The sequence below is a fragment of the Talpa occidentalis genome, unplaced genomic scaffold (assembly GCF_014898055.3).
Source record: "Talpa occidentalis isolate TD23 unplaced genomic scaffold, MPIMG_talOcc4v2.1 talOcc4.12, whole genome shotgun sequence".
Lineage (NCBI taxonomy): Eukaryota > Metazoa > Chordata > Mammalia > Eulipotyphla > Talpidae > Talpa > Talpa occidentalis.
Window position 1 is genome coordinate 83,677,661 of NW_023601212.1, and position 25,738 is coordinate 83,703,398.

The 25,738-nt window shown below is 44.3% G+C and overlaps 1 protein-coding gene across 8 annotated transcripts; it reads right to left on the reverse strand.

The window, feature by feature from the left end:
• Positions 1-1,294: 1,294 nt before the first annotated feature.
• On the reverse strand, positions 1,295-13,066 carry ZDHHC4 (zinc finger DHHC-type palmitoyltransferase 4). Of its 8 annotated transcripts, none has more exons than XM_037507110.2 (8): positions 13,009-13,066; positions 12,438-12,579; positions 11,618-11,741; positions 10,390-10,463; positions 9,379-9,557; positions 7,152-7,277; positions 5,797-6,041; positions 1,295-1,674 (listed from the first exon to the last, which is right to left on the reverse strand). In XM_037507110.2, the coding sequence occupies exons 3-8, from the start codon at positions 11,732-11,734 to the stop codon at positions 1,387-1,389; spliced, it is 1,029 nt and encodes a 342-aa protein (XP_037363007.1). In that variant the 5' UTR covers positions 11,735-11,741; positions 12,438-12,579; positions 13,009-13,066; the 3' UTR covers positions 1,295-1,386. The 8 variants fall into 8 exon arrangements, with proteins under 8 accessions (XP_037363007.1, XP_037363008.1, XP_037363010.1 ...); XM_037507111.2 differs by having other exon boundaries at positions 12,992-13,064; XM_054693697.1 differs by lacking the exon at positions 13,009-13,066 and adding an exon at positions 2,729-2,858 and having other exon boundaries at positions 1,660-1,674; positions 12,438-13,002.
• Between the last annotated feature and the right edge of the window lie 12,672 nt (positions 13,067-25,738).

Here is a 25,738-nt window from a genome sequence, read left to right on the forward strand (position 1 = left end):
CTAGCCTGGGAAGGCCATGGAGACCTTAGCTATCCTGCAAGTTCTTATCTTTCACTATTGCACCCTCTTTTGTTCCTGAAGACTGAGAAAAGGAGCGCTGAAAGTCCTCAGCACTTCCTGTGAAGGTCTTTTCTGGCATTCATCTCTGCAGAGAATTACCTGGGCTTGGGAAGAGGGAAGGCTGGATAGAGGGAACATAGTTTTGGAATTTTTAAATGTTAGAAAAAGGCTTAAGAGGCCACGACCCTAAATGGCCAGTGGCAGGAGTGTAACAGGGTGGTCCCCAGGAAAGGGGGAGGTTCCCTGCCCCACCCAAGGGAGGGTGGAGCTGAGCAGGAAGAGGAGAAGCTGAAGAAGAGACTGAGGAAGGAAGGAGCAGGATGGAGCCAGGAGACCTGGAGGAGGCACATGGAGCCTAGAGACACGTGAAGAAACTGCACTTGTCTTTTAGTCGTGGACTGGGTGACACAGATGTGGGTGAGACCCATGGGGAGGTGACAATGGCAGCTTTTATCTTGATGTTGATTTTGCTCTTTTCCTTCCGGGTTTGTCTGGTTGTTTCTGACCCTTTTCTAAGGGTCCCCACTGGAAGATGCCTTAGACTTATGGCAGGCTTTGGGGCCTTGCTCTGGGCCAATCCCATTTGGATGGACTTTTACCCACGAGGGGACGGGTAACTTTGGGTGCTTCATTTAGAAACTGGACTCTGCCTTACCTGTATTGTTTCCTAGTTTTATTAAAGTTCCTTCCCCTTAAAGTCTCCTATGTTTTCTGTTGATGCGGCGGATGGCAGAACCCATTTAGAATAGACAATAGGCAGGTTTGCGGGGTTTGGGCTGACCCTCTCCCTGTCCTATAACAGGAGGAGACTAGTTACAGAAATGTACTTTGTGGGCCAAGAGCCAATGAGGGTGAGGATGCTGGGTGTAAGGAGATGAAAAATAAGTCAAGGGATTCCCTGGGAGAGATGGGATAGAGAGGAGGGAAAGGCATCAAAGAGGGTGCAGCCAGGCACAGCTCTGAGTCAGTTACACCCTCCTGCATATCAAGGGACAGCCATAAGTTCCTGGTGTGGGGAAGCCTAGTCCAGGGTGAGAAGTGTGGTGGGTAGCGACTGAGAAGTCCTCCATGATCCCACTGGCATCTGTACTTCAGAGACACTCGTTCCAACGTGCTGAGGATAGGCAAGGGGGATTTCTACCACAGTATCTGGCCCCATACCCATCAAGGATTAGCACTCTCCCATCCTTAACCCCTGGAGGCCAATTTATAAACATACAACAGAAACCAGAAAGACAAAACTTAATAAAACAAATTCTTAAAAAATATCCGTATGTATAAATAACTGTATACAATATTTAAAAGGCAGTAATACTCTTTCCATTCTTATTTCTTCTTCCTGTCATAATGTGCTGCAGCAGGTAGAAAGATCTCTCCAAGGTTGCTCCAAAGTCTACGGGAGTAAATGTTCTGGTAGACATGTGACTTTGCTGATGGAGGTCGGGATGCAGGGTGGCAAGGTTGGCAGTAGGCCCGAGCCTTGTGCCACTCATTAGTGGTCTGGTTGGTGGCAGCCAGGTACAGAGAGAAGCACAGGTAGCCCCCCAGGAGGAAGCTGAGCACCACAACAAAGCCCAACATGAAGACAATCCTTGGGAAGGTCAGGAACAGGTACTGGGGGCAAAAGAAACGGCGTGTTAGTTAACCAGCACCCATCAGGCTCAGTCCTTTCTATAAACACATCAGAGCTGCTTGCCCACAGCTTACCCACCTCCATATACATCTGACTCACTGAGCCACCAATCAGAACCATAAACAGCACAATCAACAGCTTAGGACGAAACCCTAGTATGTACAAGATTCTATCATGGGATAAATGAAGTGTGTATGTTGGAGGACAAGGGGAAGAATACTCAGGAGAAAGTAAAATAAATGTAGAGCTTAGCTCATGCATGGATCAAAATTAAGTCCCAGATGAACAGAAGAGCCCAATCTCCCTCTTAAAATAAGATGACCACAGGGCCTCCCCTGGTGGCACAGCGGTTGAGCGCTGGGCTGCTATGCTGCCCGCAGCCTCTGCAGTGCTGGTTTGTTCCCCGGCCGCCAGTGAGGGTCCCACATGGGGCGCAGACCTCTCCTGCCGCCCTCAGCTCCCCTCAGCAGTGTGTTTCGTCACTCTGCCTGTTCTCTTCCCCACTCTGGCTCTGGTGAATTCTCTCACCCTCCCGTGCTTCTGACTGTACCCAGTGCTTGTATAAATAAATAAATAAATCTTTAAAAAAAGATTTATTAAAAAAAAGTTAAAAAAATAAATAATAAATAAATAATATGACCACAGAAAAACATTTATGGGGTTTTCACTATAGTGTTGGCTTCAACCCCTACTCCCCAAGGGAAGAAGTTAAATGTCTTTCCACCAACTATGGGATAATAAGGAGTTGTTAAAAATGAGGTTAGTTTCTATGTACTGATTTGGAAAAAGATGTTGGTAACATGTCGCTCAAAAGACAAACAAGAAGCAAGGAGCCTAATGGGTTCCTATTTATGTAAAAAACAAATAAAGCTGCCTCTGTAAAGATATATGGCCATTTGCATAATATAAGGAAAAAGCCTGTAAATAAGACACCAAACTACAAAACCTATGAAGCTGTCCACAGCCACTGCAGCACGAGTTTGATCCCAGGCCAGGGAGCTGCCCACATGGTGCAGCAGACTTCTCCTGTCTCACCTGCTGCTCCCCTCAGCAGTGTATTTCAGTCAGTTTGCCTGTTGTGCTCCCCACTCTGTCTCTGGTGAATCCGCTCACCCTCTGCACTTCTGGCCTGTACCCCAGTTCTTGTATGCATAAATAAGTAAATCTTTAAAAAAAAAAAGAGATAATACCTTCAATTCCTATTTTTGATTGTTTTTATCATGGAATAGGATTGAATTTTGTGAAAGTCTTTTTAGCATCTAGAGAAATAACCATGCCATTTTTCCTTATCCTTAACAATATGGTTTGAAATATTAATCAATTTACTAATATTGAACCTACCTGAAATTCATGAAATGCATATCACTTGCTCATGGCATTTTATTTTCTTTGCTCATGGCAAAGAGCAAACGTTCTAGGAGAATTAGGAAGTTTTAAAAAATGGTCATACATTGTTTCACATTAAAGAAAAAGAAGTCTTTTAGCAACCAAATGAGTTTTTAAAAGAATGACTTCAGTCCTACATTGTGGTAAACTAATTTTTGACAAGGGTCCCAGTACAAGAAAAGAACAGTCTTTTCAACAAAAGGTGCTGGGGCAACTGGATATCCACATACCAAAAAATAAAGTTGGAACCCTATCTCATACCACATACAAAAATTAACTCAAAGTGGACCATGGACCTAAATGTAAGAGTTAAAACTATGAAAAAAACTTAGAAGAAAACACAAGCGTAAATCTTTATGACCTTAGTAATGGTCTCTCAGATGTGACACCAAAACACAAGCAATAAAAGAAAAAAGAAAAAGAAATCAAACATCAAAAGTAAAAATGGGACCTCCCTGGTGGCGAAAGGGGTTAAGCACCACACTATGAAGCAATAAACAGCCTCTGCAGCACGAGTTCGATCCCCGGCCGGCCAGGGAGCAACCCACATCGCAAAGGAGACCTCTCCTGTCTCGCCCGCTGCTGGGCCCCTTCATCAGTGTATTTCAGTCTGCCTGTTCTGTTCCCCTCTCTGTCTCTGGTGAATTCTCTCACCCCCTACACCTCTGGCCTGTACCCAGCTCTTGTATGCATAAATAAATAAGTCTTAAAAAAAAAAAAAAGTAAAAATGTCCATGTTTTAGAGAAAATGATCAAAAAAGGGAAAACACAACCCACAGAATGGAAGAAAATATTTGCAAATTATATATAAGGTTCAAGTGTCCAAAATATAAAAAAAAACACAAGAATAAAAGACAACTAACCCAGGGCCTCCCTGGTGGCGCAGTGGTTGAGCGCTGGGTTGCCAAGCTGCCAGCAGCCTCTGCAGCACCGGTTTGATCCCCAGCTGCTCCCCGGCCACTGGAGGAGGGTCCCGCATGGCCCGCAGACCTCTCCTGCTGCCCGCTGCTCCCCTCAGCAGTGTACTTCAGTCCTTCTGCCTGCTCTGTTCCCCACTCTGGCTCTGGGAATTCTCTCACCCTCCCGCGCTTCTGACTGTACCCAGTGCTTGTATAAATAAATAAATAATCTTTAAAAAAAAAAAAAAAAAAAAAGACAACTAACCCAACCTAAAACTGAGCTCCTCCTTTTCTAAACCTTCTTCTCCAAAGAAGATACACAAATAGCCAAGAAGCACATGAAAAGAAGGAAATCCAAATCAAACCATAATGACTTTCTATCCATTAGTACAGACCTAATCAAAAGGACATAAAGTACTCATGAAATGCAGAGAAATTGGAGCCCTGGGGGTCTCCCTGGTAGCCTATGGGTTAACTCTTGGCACGATCACCACTACAGCCTGAGTTTGATCCCTGGCCAGGGACCTAATCCCCAGGCAGGGAGGTAACCCACATGGCATAGCACATCTCTCCTGTCTCACTGGCTGCTCCCCTCAGCAGTGTATATCAGTAGATCTGCCTGTTCTGTTCTGCACTCTTGTCTCTGGTGAATCCTTTTACACACACATCCACACCTCTGGCCTATACCCCAGTTTTTCTATGCAAAAATAAAATAAAATAAAAAAGAAATCGGAGCCCCAGAGCCCTCATACACTGCTGGTGGGAATGTAAAATGCTGCAAACATTTTGGAGAATAGTCTAGCAGTTCCTCAAATGATTAGAAATAGAGTTACCGGGCCTCCCCGGTGGCGCAGCTGTTGAGCGCTGGGTTGCGAAGCTGCCAGCAGCCTCTGCAGCGCCGGTTCGATCCCCGGCTGCTCCCCAGCCACCGGAGGAGGGTCCCACATGGTGCGCAGACCTCTCCTGCCGCCCGCTGCTCCCCTCAGCAGTGTACTTCGGTCCTTCTGCCTGCTCTGCTCCCCGCTCTGGCTCTGGTGAATTCTCTCACCCTCCCGTGCTTCTGACTGTACCCAGTGCATGTATAAACAAAACAAACAAATGAATAAATAAATAAATAAAGCATGCCTCTAAAAAAAAAAAAAAAAAAAAAAAAGAAATAGAGTTACCAACATGACTTTTGGTTCCAGTTCTAGGTATCTACTCAAATAAATACCTACGTTCACACAAACACTGTACACCAATATTCCCAGCATCATTATTCAAAAAGAAACAAAAAGTGGAACCCCCCAAATGTCCATCAATTGATATATAAATAAAATGTGGCATATCAGCATGATGAAATATTACTCAGCTATAAAAAGGAAAGAAGTAGCGATTGTGCTACAACACAGATGAAGTTTGAAAACATTAAGTGAAAGAAGCCACTTCAAAGGCCACATGCTTTATGATTCCACTGAAATGAAACAGCAAAACAAAGGCAATTCCATAGAGACAAAGAGTAGATTAGTGGATGCCAGGGACTGGAAAAGAAGGGAATAGGGAATAATTGCTAATAGGTATAAACAACTTTTTGGGGTGATGAGATGCCCTGAAGGTGGCAATGACTGTACCACCCAGTGCACATACCAAAACCACTAATCATAAATTTTAAAAGGGTAAATTTTACCACGTGAATTATATATTAATTTTTTAAATTATAATTTTTTAAAAAAGGAATAATTTCATGTTTTTACTAAGAAAACAAATGTCCTTTTTTCAATTTTGACCTGAAGTCATAAACATATAGCCCACAACACAACTGCCTGAATAACTCATTACCTGAATAAGAAAGACGGTGTCAATAACTTGGGAGTGCCCCAGGTCATCGATGTAAGTCTTCGAGTACATGTCAGACAACACCACCAACTGGACCAGAAACACAGTGCTCACGACGGCCATGGAGGCAGCTGAGGCCGTCAATGTCAAGAGGTATAGAAAGAAATACTTCACATTCCAGGCTCCAATGCAGTTGTTCACCCAAATGCAGTGATGGTCAAAACGGTGTACACAGCGGTTACAGACGCCTGCACAGAAATGAGGAGTCACAACTCTTGGTTGATCCTTCATGGGACAATGACACAGCATGCACACCTACAGAGATCCTTACAAACTGACTGCTGGGGGAACTGGCAGCTACTATCTTCAAGTTTTGAGAACTACAGTACCCAATATAATAGCTGTTAGCCACATGTAGGTATTGAGCACTTGAAATGTAGCTACAAAAAAAATTTTAAAGAATATTTTGTTGATATTGATAATTGTCCAATTGTTTTCAATTTATGAAATGCTCCTTTGACTCGGTATGAATAATACTGTCATATCACATGAGTTGGTGAATTTACATAACTTGGACAAAACTAATTTTAAAAGACACCCCTGCTTTAAACTCAAATCAGTTCTAATACAGATGAACTATTATGATAATGTGGATATGGATATTAAAGAATGATTTTTTTGGTACTGATTCAATTACTGGTAAACTTCCAAGAACATCTGGAATAGTTCAGGTATGTGAATCTACTCTTTCAACTGTAAATTTTATGAAATCTAAATACGAGTAAAAGATTTCCAATGAAAATTTAGTGTTTTAATTGAGATATGCTGTAATGTAAAATAAATACTAGATTTCAAAGACTTAGCTTGAAAAAGGAACAAATTATCACATGAATGACTTTTTTACATTGATTATATGTTAAAATAGTATTTTAGTGTGTTAGTTTAATAAAACATGATTAAAATTAATTTTGCCTATTTCTTTTTACTTTTGTAATGTGACTACTGGAAAATTAAAATCACACATGTGGCTGATATTACATTTTTGTTGGACAGCATTAATCTAGAATCTTGGCCTCTCCTACAAGAGCAGGCAAACACAACATCCTGCTGAAACATCTCTTGGGCAGCATGCTCTGCCGCATGGCAGTGAAGGGCAGCATGCTCTGCCGCATGGCAGGGAAGGACAGCACGCCTGGGGCAGGGGCAGCCCTCTACAGAAAGGCACAAGACCTCATTCCAGACATCTGAAAGAAGCCATGATCAGGCATCCTGCTTTTAGACTTCTGTAACATTCCCTTCAACTAAGCCTATGTGTCTGAGGTGCAAGGGATGAACTAGAGCAGCCAGAGCACACTCACTGCAGTGCTTGGATCGCGCGGGTTTCCTTAAATCACAAGTGGGGCAGCTCCTGTTCATTGGGAACATCACTTCATCAAATTCATATACTTTAAGAAACAGTAATTCATTTGCCTTTGTTATGGTTCCTGAAATAAGTAAGGACAAATGTCAGATTTGAACAATACAAGACAACCAACAGCACAACCAAAACTCCATACTTAATAGTTAAAGAATTCATTTTATAAATTTGAACAGCTTTATTAAGATATAATTCATAAACCTAATTTACTCATTGAAAATGTATAACTAGGGCCTCCCCGGTGGCGCAGCGGTTGAGCGCTGGGTTGCGAAGCTGCCCGCAGCCTCTGCGGCGCCAGTTCGATCCCCGGCTGCTCCCCGGCCACCGGAGGAGGGTCCCACATGGCGCGCAGACCTCTCCTGCCGCCCGCTGCTCCCCTCAGCAGTGTATTTCGGTCCTTCTGCCTGCTCTGCTCCCCGCTCTGGCTCTGGTGAATTCTCTCACCCTCCCGCGCTTCTGACTGTACCCAGTGCTTGTATAAACAAAACAAATAAATAAATAAATAAAAAATCTAAAAAAAAAAAAAAAAAAAAAAAGAAAATGTATAACTGGACCTCCCTGGTGGCGCAAGGGTTAAGACGCAACCTATGAAGCTATCCACAGTCTCTGCAGCATGAGTTTGATCTCAGCCGGCCAGGGAGCAACCCACATGGCGCAGTAGAGCTCTCCTGACTCACCCGCTGCTCCCCTCAGCAGTGTATTTTGGTCAATCTGCCTGTATTGTTCCCCACTCTGTCTCTGGTGAATCCTCTCACCCACCGCATCTCTGGCCTGTACCCCAGCTCTTGTATGCATAAATGAATAAATCTTTAAAAAAAAATGTATTAACTCACTGGTTTCAATATAATCACAGAATTGTGCAACAATCACCAAATCAATTAGGAACACTTATATCACCCTAAAAAGAAATCCTTTAAGCACCTACTCCTCATTTCTCTCTAGTCTCCCAGCCCCTGGCAATCAATAATCTAAGGATTTGCCTTTCCTGGGTAATTCACATAAATGGAATTGTATAATATGTGATTTCTTTTGCTTAGTAGAATGTGTTAAAGGTTGATCCATGCTGTAGCTGCAAAGGAATTCATTTGTTCTGATTTCTGAATGATATCCCATTGAATAGACATATCACATTTTATGTATTCATTTATCAGTTAATAAATATTTGTTATTTCAAGGACAGAAGAGGTTAAAAGTAAAAGGATGGAAAAAATATCAAGCAACTATCAATCAAAAGATAGTGTGATACTAATATTAGACAAAAGAGACTTAAGAGCAAAGAGTATTACAAGGGACAAAGAGGCTCATTATATTTTGAAAAAAAATTCAAGAAAGAGATAATGCTGATCTTAGCCTTGAATGGATCTAATCAGAATATACAGTCATATGTCACTTATGATGTAAATGTGTTCCATCATTAGGCAATGTTGTCATTGTGTGAAAATCCTAGTGTAGTTACACAAACCTAAATGGTATAGGTTACTACACACTGAGGCTCTCCGGTGCAGCCTATTGGGACCACTGTCATAGTCATATATATATATATATATATATATATATATATATATATATATATATATATATAGTATGTGTATACATGTGTATGCACCTATATATGTATACACACACAATAGTTTCAAAATACATAAAGCAAAAACAAAGCAGAAGGAGAAATCTGTCAAATTTACCATCAGAATGAGATAATATACCTCTCTCAGTAATTGCTCAAAACAAAAAATCAGTATGAATATAAAAGATTTGAACATAATTAGCAAGCTTGAGCCAATGAATTTATATGGTCCTCTGCATTCAAGAATTAGAAAATACACATTCTTTTCAAGTACATATGGATCATTTAAAAAAATGGACCACTTATCAGCATAACGCAAATATCAGTAGGATTAAAAAAGGAACCGTATCATACAAACCACAAGCTCTATAGACAACATAACTATCAAAAAATAAACCAAAAAAACAGCTATGCAAATTTTTTAGCTGTTCTAAATAACCCAAAGGGGGGAAAAAAAACACCCAAAACTGAAAGATCATGAGAATAATACATATCAAATCTTTTGCAAAGTTCTTGGCAGGATCACTATTTGTTTGCAGCACTATCAGGAAAGATGACAGTTGAGTTGCCACTAGTCTTTATGCTAAAAACCTCAACTTACCAGGGTTGCTGACACAAGTTAATGTGAAAAAGATCAGGTTTATAATCAGAAGCAGATAGGGCAGAATAAGATAACATAAGGAGAACTCCAGCTCTTGACAGTAGCCAAATATTTCCCAGGTGTATTCAGTATAAATCGCCCCTTGCAAGATGAGGTGCAAGATAATGAAGATATAGTTTCTGAAAAGAAATAGGCACATGGCTTACTCCTGGGGACTTTTCCATGAAGAAATCATATAATACTGAGGAAAGGCTAACCACTGCTTTTGGGCCTGAAATAGTAGTAAGAGTAACATAAGTAACCATGTGAAACATTTTGCATAGCACCTAGCACATAAGTATTCAATAAGTGGTACCTATTATTATTATTACTTTCTTTGTTGAGAATTAAGGTCTCTGTATTGTGTCAGAACATACAGCTGCCTCCTGAACAACTCTGATATTAGGGGCACTGACCCCTGAGCAGTTAAATCCACTTAAACTTTTGATTCCCCAAAACTTAATTAGAGTCACCCCTTGGTACTATGCAGGATTAGTTTCAGAATAGCCCCACTCCCCAGACATACCCCCATGCCAAAATCTGCAGATGCTCAAGTCCTTTACAAGTTTTTCATCCTCCATATCTGTGGGTTTCATATCTTCGGGTTCAACCAATCAATACCCATGGTTGGCTGAGTCAGAGAATGTGGGAATCATGAAGAGAAAAAACTCCACATATAAGAAGACCCATGCAGCTCCAACTGATGTGGTTCAAGAGCCAACTATACTTATTTTTACAGAAGTACATGTCAATATTTTCCCACTCTTTCAATATTTCTATTTAAAAATACACATATCAAGATATCAGACATTAGAGATTTTATCTGAGTAGAGGGTTTGAACCCAGCTTGATCCTTTCTAGCTTTCTTCTCTGTACCATGCAGGAAACCATAGAAGGTGTCTGAAGCTAGAGGACAACAATTAACAATTGAACAGAAAAGAAGATAATATTTAAATATTGAGACAGAGATACCGTGTATGGAAGAGATAATGAAGCAGTCCTAGTATGGCTTGCTGAAGGCATTCTGAAATTATACAGGAGAATATCTGAAACAAAGAAAAAAAGATTCAATTTAATTTCTCATTTCCCTACTCTGAAACAAATTAGATGCTACACATTCAGTTGGTAATATTGGTGGTATTAAGTTGTGTTTCTGCATGTGGCCAGAGAAGAGATTTAAAAGAGAATAAAGAGGAGGGTTTCCCTCAGCTACCTTTCCTTTAATACCAACTCCTCCATTTCCACCCTGACCCCATATCAAGGTCTTCAGTCAAAGGGATGTGAGCAGCAGAGGTGGATCAGGTAATGTTAATGTTAATGCCATACCTTTCCCTCGCTTGGGTTCCAGAGTCCATCTGTAGATCACTAGCCCTGGTCCCTCTCTAGTCATCCTTTTCCCAAGAGCTCACACATCCCCCATCTGCACCCATCTGCCCCCATCTGCCCCCTCCAGGCAGATACTGCTCACATTCCATGCCCAATGGCAGGCATCAAATCCAGAGAAAAAATAGTGAAACTTGAGAATGCTATCTTTTCTCAAAGTATCATCACAAGATTACTTTCAAGGGTCTCCCCTGGTGGCGCAGCGGTTGAACGCCGTGCTGTGAAGCTGTCCGCAGCCTCTGCAGCGCCGGTTTGATCCCCGGCCACCGGGGATCGAACAAAAAAAAAAAAGATTACTTTCAAGAGTAACAAAACCCACCCCCCACACAAAAAAGAGATTCTTGAATTTACCAGCATACCTCATTTTACTATGCTTTGCATTACTGCACTTTGCAGATAATGTTTTTTATAAATTGAAGGTATGTGGCAACCCTTCATTGAACAAGTCTGTGGGTGCCATTTTTCCAGGTGCTCACTTCGTGTCTTTGCGGTATATTTAACTAAAACACATACACTATTGTTTCAGACATAATATTACTGAACACTTTGTAGGTTACAGGATAGCATAAACCTAACTTCTATATGCACTGGGAAACCAAAAATTTGTGTAACTCACTTTATGCGACATTCACTTTATTGTGGTGGTCTGGCACACAATTCACAATAGCTTAGGTGCGCCTGTACCATAACTGCTATAAATGAAAAAACAAATGAACAAATGAATAAAATGGCATCTCTTTTTTCTTCTGTCAGGAAGTTGGTGAACTTTTAAACTGGAGGTGTTCAAAGTCCAGTGGTCTCCAAGCATCGTCATTACCTGTGTTCTTCCCCTGACCAGACCTGTCACATAATGCATTTCTGGGCAGATGCATATCATAACAACACCAATCAGCATCAAAGCCAGGTAGAACAGGAAGAGAACCAGAAAGTCCATCCTGGGGCTACAAAGGAACAGAAAGAACGTGACTACTACTACAGGGGAATTTATTCCATGGTGATATTCTCAGACATCAACTCCATAAATGGCTCCCAAAACAGAATCCATTGGCTAGCAAGAGCACACTGCAGCTCCAAGAGGCCTCCCACATGGTCCTGAGCACTCTCTCCTTCAACTATGCTCTGCTTTGGAGCATCTCCCGCCTTCAAATTCCAAAATAAAGTGGTAAATATGCAAAATGCATGTACCTTCCCTCCCCCAGCCAGCAAGAGTATTCTTTTATTTCTTAAATATAAGTATTCACACGGATACAGAGGGTACCCAAAAGAATCTGATGGTAATACTGTTGTAACAAGTACCCCCTAGAGGCATTCAGGGGCCCAAGCCCAGCATCAGGCAACCTGTCTTATGAAGCGTCCCTCTGGGACATTGACCACAACCATCAAGGGTCACCCACAGAAACCTGCGTGTGAACACAGAGGTCTATGTTAAGAAACTGGAAATGGTTACTTTGGACCTTTACAAAAATGATTCTGGGCCGGAATTCCAATAGAGATAACTAAACCAGAAACTATTCAAGAGATATGACAGAGGAAACAAAGAGCAGCAATTCTCATGAGGTGATTCCGGGTCCCCACCCTACATATTTCTCTTGTTTGTATAATTATCAGCCCGCAGCGCTGGCATTCCTCTTCCTAACCTTCAGGGAGAATTCGAACGGCATCTTCTTTTATGCAGGAGTGTGCGCCTGGCACAACAGGTAGTACCCAAAGGCGGCAGAAGACATGGTTCATCCATGAGATGGCTCTGGCTGCGCAGATCAACTCAACACTCACATAAAACTCACGCAGTAGGATAAGAGCAGAATACCAATTAGGGGAACGAGTATGAAAGTGGGGGGGATGCTCAGTCCACGGGGGTGATGAAAATTTTATCTCCCAGAGAATTGGCTAGTTGGGAAGAAATAAGCCGAGAGCCTTAGCTCACGATGTCTATCCCTATCCCTGAGGTGTCCATGCTGGCGACTTGACAACAGGGCCTCCCCGACTATTCTGAGGGTCCGGGTTTTTCCCAGGGCCGGGACCCGCGCGGCAAGGAGGGATCAGTAAATTTGGAGGCGACAAAGAGGTGCCCGGGCCTCGGGAGAGATAATGGGAGGGCGGCCTCACACACAAAGGGGAGGGGCGGTCAGACGGGGAAATGAACATCCTTGATCAGCCTGGGCGGCCAAGAGCTCTGCGGAGAGAACCTTACCAGGGAGCTCGCCTTACCCCAGACACCAGTCAACTGCCACCAGCACTGCGCCGGCGCCCCGAAGGCGCGCCCGAGACTTCCGGCGTACAGGTGACGTCACCACGCGCCGCTAGCGTCCAGCCCGACTTCGGGCGGAAGTGCGGGAGCGAGGTCGCGACCTGCTATCCGAGAGCCCAGCTGCGGACCCTGCCCGGATGTCGGGAGGTCCCACGTGACAGCGTGGTTGCTAGAAGTCTTACAAAAAGACCGCTTGAGTTTGGCGCAGGCGACAATCACGGTGTTGGGAAACCGGCCGAGCAGCCCCGGGGCCCGGATAGAACCCAGCACGGTTCGGCTCCAGCCGCGCCGGGGCCCACGCGGCCCAGGGCAGGCATACTTGCCGGGCTCATCCGCTGCCCTGGTGGTGAACAGATGACTTTGCTTTCACCATGACACACATTGTTGAAATCTGTTCGAACCGTTCCAGCATCTTCCACCGCAGAGGCGGGCAGAGGCCCAATGGGTAGCCATCTGGGTCAGATTTTGCAATCCACGTTTGTCTTTGCCTTGTTCTCTCCGACAGCTCTGAATATCCTAGGAGCAACTGTTACAGGACAGGGAGAGGGGCACCCCAGATCCCGCGAATCTGCCTATTCTACATGGGTTCTGCCAACGACAGTTTCTTGACTACAAACCTTGAGACAGAAGACAATGGGAGTTTAACCTGGTGTGAGAAGAGCCACTTCCAAACAGCATCGGGAAGTCCTCTGTGGTGTGCTCGTTGGCTCTGAATGCGTCTGAATCTGCCCATACCAGTCTAACCTTGATGCTTCTGAACCTGACTAATTGAGTCAGGGCCTACTCTTTCTTTGAGGGGAAATGTGTGATCTCTAGACATGAACCTTAAAGCTCTTTTCCTCTGTCCTTGTTGCCAGTCCAGCTCTTGATTTCTTTTCCTTTTTAAAGAATTTATTAAGGGGGGCACCTCCTCATACATTGTACACAGGCCTTCATGAACTTGTAGATACATATTTGAAATCTATATGAAGATGTGATACTGTTATAGGACAGGGAGAGGGGCAGCCCAAAACCCCGCAAACCTGCCTATTCTAAATGGGTTCTGCCATCCGCCGCATCAACATAAAACATAGGAGACTTTAAAGAAAAGGAACTTTAATAAAACTAGGAAACAATACAGGTAAGGCAAAGAGTCTAGTTTCTAAGTGAAGCACCCAAAGTTACCCGTCCCCTCGTGGGTAAAAGTCCATCCAAATGGGATTGGCCCAGAGCAAGGCCCCAAAGCCTGCCATGAGTCTAAAGCACCTTCCAGTGGGGACCCACAGCAAAGGGTCAGAAACAATCAGACAAGCCCAGAAGGAAAAGAGCAAAATCAACATCAAGATAAAAGCTGCCATTGTCACCTCCCCATGGGTCTCACCCACATCTGTGTCACCCAGTCCACGACCAAAAGACAAGCGCAGTTTCTTCACGTGTCTCTAGGCTCCATGCTCCTCCTCCAGGTCTCCTTCTGGCTCCATCCTGCTTCCTTCCTCAGTCTCTTCTTCAGCTTCTCCTCTTCCTGCTCAGCTCCACCCTCCCTTGGGTGGGGCAGGGATCCTCCCCCTTTCCTGGAGACCACCCTGTTACAATACCACCAGAGAATACTGGTTGTGGCTGGAGCCCCAAGACATCCACTTCATTTCCTCATTGTCTTCAGCTGACTCATCAACCTGTTGGTTTATACTGAGCTGATGGTTAAATATTTTGAGTTAGTTTTTTGTTGCTCATAAATGGAACTTTATCCTCATCCATGTTTCTCTGAGTGGTTTCAGTTGAGACTAATATTGAATATTGGATTGATCACCTATTGCTGGGTTACCTTTAATTTTTTATTTTAAGAAGTGGGGTACAGGCCAGAGTCATCGTGGGGGTGTGTGTGTGAGAAGATTCACCAGAGAGAGGCGGGAACATGCAGATGTACCGAAACACAGTGCTAACGGGAGCAGCGGGTGAGACAGGTGAGGTATGCCACGCCATGTGGGTTGCTCCGGGCTGGCCGGGAATCGAACTTGTGCTGCAAAAGCCATGGACAGCCTCACAGCGCTGCACTCAGTGCCCTGTGCTCAATGCCCCGTGCCACCAGGGAACCCTGGGTTACCTTTAATTTTTAAAAATTTCTTCAAGTAATGGAATATTATGTACTTTATAAGAATAAAACTATAAAGGGCCTCCCTGGTGGCACAGGTGGTTGAGCGCCGCACTGTGAAGCTGTCCACAGCCTCTGCAGCCCGGGTTTGATCCAGGCTGGCCGGCGAGAATCCCACATGGCAAAGCAGACCTCTCCTTTCTCGCCAGCTGCTCCCCTCAGCAGTGTATTTCTTCGGTCTGCCTGTTCTGTTCCCCACTCTGTCTCTGGTGAATCCTCTCACCCTCCCGAGCCTCTGGCCTGTACCCCAGTGCTTGTGTAAATAAATAATTTTTTTAAAGATTTATTTATTTATTTATTTATACAAGCATTGGGTACAGTCAGAAGCGCAGGAGGGTGAGAGAATTCACCAGAGCAGGGAACAGAACAGGCAGACTGACAAAATACACTGCTGAGGGGAGCAGTGGGTGGCAGGAGAGGTCTGCAAGCCATGTGGGACCCTCACCCAGTGGCCGGGTATCGAACTGGTGCTGCAGAGGCTATGGGCAGCTTCGCAACCCAGCGCTCAACCGCTGCGCCACCAGGGAGGCCCTAAATAAATAAATAAATAAATAAATCTGTGCCCAGTGCCTGTATAAATAAATAAATAAATCTTAAAAAAAAAAAACTTGAGTTATCCAATTGTTTACCTTAAAAAAAAAAACAAACAGGATTTTATGCTTCAAAAGCTACAACTGGAAATCAGAAACTCTTGTCCAAAAGTAATGTTTCAATCACTATATTGTTTGATGTAAGAAAATGATGATTGCCTTTTTTTCCTAAGGTACATAATTTGATTTAAACTTGTGAATAGTGGAGCAATTCTGTCAGAGTCAAATCTGTCTGGGTGTTCCTGGTTTCCAGGCCTCACGTTGATTAGCTAATAAACTCTTTGTCTAATTACCACCAATTACTAGGATCACTATTTCAGCCCACAATATCCACTACATTGTGTTTACTTCATTTAAACATTTCATTCCTTAGCTGAGTTATAACTCACTTGCCAGGGTCTGAAACACCAATGTCTGCGCGTGGTACTTAGGTAACAAGTCAGCAAAGTGACAAGGTACAACAGGCATGTTGTGGTCTAAGCAGAAGTAGCTATTTACACAGACTAATGGGTTGTTAACTTGAATTCTAGTGTTAAAAGAGTATTTGAAGATCTGGATATTTATTACAACTCTGATTTTGTTAACATTGGCAATGAATTCACAATTTAAAAAAAAAATTTATTTATTTATACAAGCACTGGGTACAGTCAGAACCATGGGAGGGTGAGAGAATTCACCAGAGCCAGAGCGGGAAGCAGAACAGGCAGATAGAAGGAGGACACTGCTGAGGGGAGCAGCAGGCACAGAGTGCGGCAGGAGAGGTCTGTGCGCCATTGGGACCCTCACCAGCGGCTGGGCATCAAACTGGTGCTTCAGAGGCTACGGGCAGCTTCGCAACCCAGCACTCAACCGCTGCGCCACCGGGGAGGCCCGGAGCAAAATCCTATCCTTCTCATCACAATAATTTTTTAAAATAAAAGTCAACCAAGGCATGGCCAATGTCAATGTTTACATTGTTGTAATTGTAGTTTTTAGACAAATCTGAATTTTGCTTCTTCTGTTAGTTTGTCATGTGTTTTTCATCTGTTTAGATAGTTTTAACTATTTTTCAGGAGTACAACATATTTTTAAGGAGATCTCATTGTTGGACATTTGTATTATTTTCTGCTTTTTAATATTATAGTTTTGTGGGTAATGCATTCATAGCTTTTACTTTTTCTGTTAAATTATTTTCTCAGGATAAGTTTCTCAGTGGTCAGTCAATTCCAAGAAACTTATGTGTATCTGGCATTTCCTTCCTCTATTCTTTAAAACTAAAACCTCACAAACCTTGATACTTGTATTTAAAAAGTAGTACAGTAAGTAGTTAAGCCTAAAACCGAAAAATTGATTCAAGTGTGATAGAAATGATTGTGCCACCTGTGAAACATGTAGCAAAGAACCCCTCTTTGGAGCATCCCTAAACCTTCCTGTCAGCTCCTGAAACTGGACCTGTGGTATCAGTTTTTTACCTGCTGCAAGATCGGTTGACAGGATCAACCGCCTTTTATACCACGATCCCTTGTCCCCAAGGGAATGACTAAGGCAACCATTTGGAAATGGGATACAGAACTTCAGAGCTACCCATACAATAGGCAAATAGCATATGGTTTTCTTATTTATAATCAGTGATTTGTTGGTTAGGAGGAATTTTTACAATCAAGAAAACAAGTAGAAAAAAATTAAAGGAATGTAACAAAATTATATTGTTGGAGGGCAAGGATTGGATCTGTGTTTGCTTATTGTTTTATCAGTAGCAGCTAATTTAGTGTCCAGCTCATAGTAGATGCTCAATAAAAATGTGTTGGGTGAATGAAAGTAAAAGGATGGTACTGGAGAGATTCACCAAAACAAAAAATCCCTCTGGCCAGTAGGTGGGGCCATGGTGTATCATCATTAGCCAGTTTAGAGCACTCTGTAGTTATGGTCAACTTACACTTTGAATTTCCACTTTGCTTTGCTACATCGATTGCTGCAGCTTAAAGCAAATTGCTGCTCCTTAAAGCAATTATGTTCACCTTCCACGTAAAAGGGCTTTGTCAGAAAAGAATTCTGTCTGTCTTCTATGTTGATTTTCTCCTGAACTGGTTTTAACCCATGCACTGCGCAGCTTTCCTCACCCCACATACTGTTTTTCTGACCACCGATACTGCAGTTCACTATCAGCAGGGATAATCTCTTGAATGTGGGCTGCCATATAGAATACAAGTCCTCCCTTTCATACTAAATAAGTATTCGTTGTTTATCTGACATTTACAGTTATCTGGGCATCTTGTGTTTTTTTTGTTAACCGGAGATCCTACTTCAATAGCCAGATTAATGCCTCCCCAAAGAGATTCTAGCTTTCTACTCTAGTTGAGTCCAGGAATCAGTCTTGCATTTGAAATTAACTCATTCCTTGGCTAGTCGTGCAGAGCAAAAGGAACATCCAGCCCTGGAAATGGAGTTGGGCTGCACTGTCTCAGGATGCCATCTGAGACATTTTCAGAAAAGAGAATCCCCCTGACAACCTGGAGAAGACAGACAAAGAGATTACAGACTGAGTAACAGAGGATGGTCCACCCTCTCGTGTAAAGTACAGCTGACTTTATTTGTATATTACACAGAAAGAGGCCTGAGAATGACCAGGGATGATAATATGAGTGTTGTGTCAGAACAGTGGGGAAGAAATTAACGGCACGTTTTGGTTAGCGTCCCAGAATCATGACTTCCTTATTAATGCTCTTGACACTGAGTGAATCAGGGCAAACAGTGGGGTCTGTGAAGGGTAGACATAGATGTAACTCCAGGAAGACATGCAGAATGAAAATACTGGATGAGAAGGCACATAGGAGTTAAGAGGATGAGCTCGGAAATTAAGCTTCCTGAGTGCTAGGATCCATCTCTTCTGGCTATAAGGCTTTGAACCAGCTAATAAGTAAGGATGAGAGAATCTACTTCAAAGGGTTATTGTGAAGATTAAATGAGATAATTCCTATAGTTCATTCAATTAATTAGACACCCATGTCATAGATGCAATTCTCAAAGTTAACAATTGAGATCAATGCAGAAGAACAAAGTAGGAAGAATTTCTGGTCCAGGGGACTTGGGGTATCAGGGTTCTTTATGTTGCTGAAATACTAAACTCAACTCAAAAGTGGATTCAATAACAATGGAGACTTCAGTTTCTGCCACTGAAATGTCCAGAGATGGGGCAGGCTTCAGGAATGGTTTGAAACAGCAGTCCAATGGCATCATCCAGGACAGAGGTTCTTTTTGTCCCTCACCCAGTATCAATGTCATCCCTAGACCAGCTTTCTTCCTGGTGGTGGCATGGCTGCCAGCCACAGTTGGGACTTCATGCTTCCACATTCATTTCCAATGAGCAGAGAGTGGGGAGGTCTACCCTGGCATTCTAAGGAGTGCTGAGACTACCCTGATTGGGCTGGCCTGAGTCATGGGCTCACTCCTGAACCAATGACAGGGCATGGCATGTGAATTATACAGTTTCGTCTGCTGAGGCTGCAGAGGCATTGAGGGTGTGGGGGGTGTCAGATTATCCCAAATCACAGGAGTTTATCAGGGGAGGGGAGGGTTCCAGCTGGGAGATCTAGGTAATACTAGAAAAGGGCATGGGTGTGGGCAGACAATCAATAAATAATTATCTAAAGTTGTTATATCTTATTGACAAAAGGAATAGATCTAAAATGCCCACAAAATTAAAAATTAGTCCCAGGATGACTGAAGGTGCAATGTGAATATATGGGGTGTTTGGAACATGGCAGGAGCTCGCGGTAGATGGCCTTCATTTCTCAGACTCAAAGGCAAATCTATTAATAAAACTCCTTCCTGGTGACTCTCCTGGTACAGGTTCAAGGAAATGTGTATTCAAAGGAAGAGGGAGGAAATTTTAGCCACAAAGCTGCAGTCACGCAGTTCTGCAAGGTCACCCAGAATGGATGAGATTCCTTTAGAAGAGCAAAAGGGTGTAAAGAGAGAAGAGGCTAAACATCACAGACCAGCAGAAAAAGAGGGGCTGGCAAAGGCAGCCAAGGAAGGATGGTCAAAGAAGTAGGGGGAGAACCAGAGGGCTGCCATGGAAGCCGAAAGGAGGGCTTGTTCTCTGAACTCCCCAGCAGGGTCTAGCAGGCAGGCCTGTGGGAGGGGCCCAGAGACTCAGGGAGCTGTCCCTGGAGAAGTTTGGTGCCCCCACCCTGGATTTAGTATGATGGCAAACTGGTCTATGAAGAGCCTTAAGGAAGATGGGATTTGCAGTAAAGGACCCAGGCTTGAGTGCAGCACTATACTTTCTTCTGTGACCCATCCAGGAGTCCCTTACTAAGTTTAAGGTGCTATTATTAAGAGTGTTAAAAGTAGGGCATCCCTGGTGGCGCAAAGGTTGAAACTGTCCCCAGCCTCTGTAGCACGAGTTCTATCCCTGCTGCCAGGAAGCTACCCACATGGCGCGGCAGACCTCTCCTGCCCCCTGCTCCCCTCAGCAGTGTCTTTCAGTCAGTCTGCCTGTTCTGTTTCCCACTCTGTCTCTGGTGAATCCTCTTACCTCCCGCACCTCTGGCCTGTACCCCAGTTCCTGTATGCATAAATAAATAAATCTTTTTTAAAAAAGATAGTTAAAAGTATAACTGTTGGCCTTAAAATAATTCAACCAGGTCACTTAGGAGATCTGCACACTCCTACCAGGCAGTGTGAACTTTCTGGGAGATGCTATGGGAAGGCACAAGGCACAAGGCAGTGTAGAATGCAGTACGCCTCTGCTGTAAATCAGAGGCTAGGGCTGGAGATGGGAGCAGAATTGCCTAGTAAGGAAAAGAAGGCACAGAACTGGATAGGATGGGGGCAGAAAACTAGAAGGGGCAGAAAAGTGATTACGTAGAATGAGACAGATGGGATATAGGAGAGGGTACAGCGGTGTGGGAACAGAGTTGAACCGTAACTAGATAGGCTCAGACCATAATCTGTAATCCATTCCTGAACATATAAATCGCAAATCAAATTTACAAGTTGCAGAAGGAGCCCCTCTTAAGGATTTCCCCCCTGTTAACCAGTCACTCAGCAAACTGGATATACTATTAAATTGCTTTTTGACTTTGGAAAAAAAGGAATCCTGGACTTGGAGGCTCCCTGAGGGTTCAGAGAACGGAGGGCAGAGACAGTCAAACACCACCCCGGCCGCAGGTGAGCTTGGGGACAGGTGCCTCCATCTCCTGGGAGCTCTATTTTCTCCTCTCTAAACTGAGACGGACAAATCTGACTTTGTTGGGACAGTTCTGACAAATAGGACAATTAGTTGGCACATGACTGGATCTGGTTCAATGTGTGTTATTTCCCCCATTCCTTAAGTTACAGGGTTTAGATGTTCGGCCCTCAAGCAATTAAAATTTCAAAAATCAATCTTATTAAAGTATAATTTATAGTTAAAGGGTGCATTGAGTTTTCACATGTAAAATTACCACCCCAGTCAACATGTAGAACATTTCCATCCTCCCCAGAAGTTTCCTCATGCCTTTTTGCAATTCATCCTTCCCTCGACATTGGTCCCAGAAATCACTGATCTGCTTTTTGACATTATAGATTAGTTTTCATGGTATAGAATTTAATATAAATGGAATCATAGCATCTTTTGTGACCAGTTTCTTTCATTTAATATAATGTTTGGAGTTTCATCCATGCAAGTATCAATAATTCACATTGATAAATGGTTTTTTGACTACTGAACAGCGTTCCATTGTATCGATGTGCCAAAACCCTTTACTCATCAGTTGGATATCCAATAGATCATATTTAAATTGTTTCCAGTTTTTGACTACTATAAATAGTGCTGCTTTAAACATTCATGTCCAAGTCTTTGTGGACCTGTGCTTTCATTTCTCTTGGGTCAATACCCTGGAGTTGGATACCTGGTCATGTGATAAACGTTTACTTAGCTTTTTAAGAAATTGCCAAATGGAATTCCACAATGGCTGCACCGTGTTACATTCCCATCAGCAGTGTCTAGTAACTCCATTTTTCACTATCTGGAGCCACATCAGCTTTTAATGCAAGAAAACAAAGAGCATGCCATGTGACTGCTGCAGTTTATGTCTAATCACCATGCAGCACAATTATGCAGCCTGTTAAACATTTGGAGCTGTGCTGGAAGATGAATTCTATTATAACACCACAACCTGTTCTACTGTGCCCTGGGGACATCCTTGTTGACTGACTGTTCTGTTTTGGTGTTTTTTGTTGTTTTTTTTTTTTTTATGATGAAAATGTACCGTAAGCTCCCTGGCAGAGTATATAATATGCATAAGACTAAAGAACACCTCTCTCTCTCTCTCTCTCTCTCTCTCTCTCTCTCTCTCTCTCTCTCATCTGTCTCATAGACATGCATACATACAAAACTTAGAGAGCACCTTTGAGTAAAGCAAACTCTGGAGAACATCCAGCTCAGTCATGGAGACCTATTAGGAGCCAACCTGATGCCCATTCCCTGATCAGAGAGGAGAATTTAAAAATAAACTGTTCAGGGCCTCCCCAGTGGCGCAGCGGTTGAGCGTTGGGTTGCGAAGCTGCCCGCAGCCTCTGCAGCCCCGGTTCGATCCCCGGCTGCTCCCCAGCCACCGGAGGAGGGTCCCACATGGCGCGCAGACCTCTCCTGCCGCCCGCTGCTCCCCTCAGCAGTGTACTTCAGTCCTTCTGCCTGCTCTGCTCCCCGCTCTGGCTCTGGTGAATTCTCTCACCCTCCCGCGCTTCTGACTGTACCCAGTGCTTTTATAAATAAATAAATAGATAGATAGATAGATAGATAGATAGATAGATAGATAGATAGATAAATAAATAAATCTTTCAAAAAATAAATAAATAAAAAATAAAAATAAACTGTTCATTTTAGAATAGTTTTAGATTTTCAGAAAAGTTACAAAGATGGTACAGATTCCCTTTCACCCTGCCCCAACATCCCCTAATGCTTATGCCTTACATTCCTGTGGTACATTTGTCACAACGGATGAGCTAATGTTCATCTATTATTATTAACTAATTCAGATTTCCTTAGTTTTAACCTCATGCCCTTTTCTTGGTCCCACCACCCCATATTGCATCCAGTCATCAGGCCTCCTTAGGCTCCTCCAGTCTTTGAGTTTCTCAGACTTTTCTTGTTCTTGATGACCTTGACAGTTTTGAAGATTCAGGTATTTTCAGAATGTCCCTCAATTTGGGCTTGCCTGGTGTCTATCTCATTGTTAGACTGGTTCTGGGTTTTTGGAAGGAGGACCACAGGCAAAGAGAACACGCTGTCAACCAGATTCATCCCCATGGATGTTGACCTTGACCACCTGACTGCAGCTGTGTTTGTCAGATTTCTCCAGTGTAAAGCTGCACCCATACTGCTAGCACACTGTCTTCTCGCTGTCCTCTTTGGAGGGACATCACTATGAGCAGCCCATAGTTAAGGGCAGGGAGTGACAGTCTCTCTCTCTCTCTCTCTTTTAAAGATTTATTTTTATTTATTTATTCATACAACTGGGGTGTAGGTCAGAGGTGCGGGGGTGGGGGTATGTGGTAAGGGGATTCACCAGAGACAGAGTGGGGAGCAGAATAAGCGGATTGACTGAAATACACTGCTGAGGGGAGCAGCGGGCAAGACAGGAGAGGTCTGCTGCGCCATGTGGGTTAGTTCCCTGACCGGGGATTGAACTCGGGCCACAGTGGCTGGCGATAGCTTAATAATGCTGAGACTTTAACCCCCGTGGCACCAGGGAGGGCCCCCTATTGCTTTAGTTTTACAGACTCCACTTATTTCCAGAAGTGCTCTGGTCAGCATTTTTTCTCCCGTACACACCATTTTTGTTTCCCTGGCCCCTGCCAATGAAGCCTGCCTGTGGGGCGCGGGCAGTGGTGTTCTCTGTGAGGGCTGGATATTTGGGGTCTTTGAGTCTCATCAGTACATACACGATGCAGCCTGTTCTACCTTTGCCATCACTGGTCCCACTAAACTGAGTGATACGTGACACCTCCTACTCCAAAACACCCCAATTAAATCCTCTTGATCTACTTGCCCAGCTCCGTGGCTGCTATGGGGCAGGGTTTGGTCCAAGACCCAGTCCTGGCCAGTCCCCACTCTTGCCTGAGCACCCTGCTTGCCCCCCAGTACTATGCAGCTGGGGCCTGCCACCCTGGGCTGTGGCAAATCTGTCCAGCCATCCTGCTGGCCTGCCTGGTAACGGGGGTGGGGGGGGCCTTCTCAGGTTACTCAGAGGATCACTTTGCCTTAGAAACTCCAGCTGTCACCTCAGACACATCAGTAACTGATGCGAAGGCTCTAAGGAACAGAGGGCCGGCAACAAGCAAGTGTCCCTCAGTGTTCCGGGAGCCCTCTCATCTGTCCCTGCAGCCACTGCAGTCAGCAGTGAGGAAGGTGAGCAAGCCTGGGGGGAAGGTGAGCTCCTGATATTCTTGATGGGGCACTGGGATGCCTCCTTCTCACACCCTGAGATAGCCCAGTAAGCCCCAACAGGAGCTGGGCTTCCTATATCCAGATAAAGGTGAGGGAGGAGAGAGTGGCCTAGACTGGGAGGTCTGGTGGGAGGAACAGTCTTCAGGGCCGGGGACATGCCGGACATGGTTCAAAAGCCCAGGGAGGTGCTAGTGCTGGCAGCTTCTTTGGCCCTGTGGGCTCTATAGGTTGGGGTAGAGAATTTAGGAGTGGCCTGCTCTGGCCTCTGACAGGCAACCCTGCACAGGTGAGATGATCAGAGTAGGGGTGCACATGGAGAGCCAACACATGCCCCAAATTCAGTTTCCAATCAGCCCTCTGATCGTGGAGTTGCTGCCTGCTTCTCTCATGGCACGATGATTGACCTCTGGCCCCAAGCCAGGGTGATGCCCCCACCTGGTCTGGGTCTGATGGACTGAGGAGTCCAGTACTGCCACCACGTAACAGAGGTGTCCCTGAGGCTCCAGGCCAGTGGCAGCACCAGGGATAGGCAGAGGACAAAGAGGGTCCCTGGGGTGGCCTCAGGAGTGGGCCTGCAGCCTCAGGGTATAACTTCCACCCCACCCAGAGTGAGAAGGTCTCAAACTGTACCCTCTGGATACCAGGTGACACGGGTTTCTCACCAGCTGTCATGCAAGGATATACCCTCTTAGTCCATGATGCTGTTGTAACCTTGGGTCTCCTGTTCACCCTCCAACTCTTCAGCTTCCAAAAATTGTTCCCAGGTATTCTGGGAGAAGCCCACTCCTGGGAGAGGGCACCAGTGGAAAGTGACTGCCATGGGAGAGGGTGGCCTCCAAGAATCTGCAGAAGACTAAGGGGTACACAAGACCTGGGCCTTCAAAATCCATCCTCAGAGGTTCTTCTAAGACAGGGTCAGGAAGTGCATGGAAGTACAGCCTCTTCCCAAGAAAATTAAACCTTGCACCATATATCATCTACAGTTTCAGAGCTTATCCAGGGACCCCATTCTAAATAGACACAGAGAAACACAGAGACACTATTCCATCCAGGACAGCCATTTCGCCTCCCCAGGCTGGGTTTGGGTCTCCATTCCACTTCACCACCCCACACAGTCTCTTTTGGAGAACAGAGACACCTGCTCCCCCCAAGCCTGTCCTAGAGTCAGGATTCCAGAGACCCAAATCAGCCACATTCGGTTTTCCAAGTGGTCAAGAAGAGTTTCACAACCTAAAAGGAAAACCGTCCTCCCCCAACACCCCAAACACAAAATTCAGTAAGAATTTGTGAGTTAAAGTCCCTGGGAAGTCTATTTGTTAGATGGAAGTTGGGTGAACTTCAGGTACAGTGGGATCCAGGAGTTCAGATACTATGGTAAGATCTGCTCCTCCCCAAGTCTGCCTTATCCTTATAGCTCATAGGCCCAGAGAATGACCCTCTGTCTCCCAAGGCCAACATGTCAAATCCGAGTGAGCTCTGAAGAGCTTTCTTTGGGATACACAGGAACAATCCTGGAACGCCAGGATTGGCCAGGTCTGCTCTCTCTCCCCCCACTC

Bases quoted from the DNA above. Each gene is read 5' to 3' on its own strand.
- ZDHHC4 (XM_037507110.2), bottom strand. From the start codon at position 11,734: ATGGACTTTCTGGTTCTCTTCCTGTTCTACCTGGCTTTGATGCTGATT. The intron at 6,042-7,151 runs GTGAGTGTGCTC...ATTTCTGTGCAG, and splicing joins CGCGCGATCCAAGCACTGCA to GCGTCTGTAACCGCTGTGTA. The intron at 1,675-5,796 runs GTAATGAGTTAT...TTTTGCCCCCAG, and splicing joins ACACCGTCTTTCTTATTCAG to TACCTGTTCCTGACCTTCCC.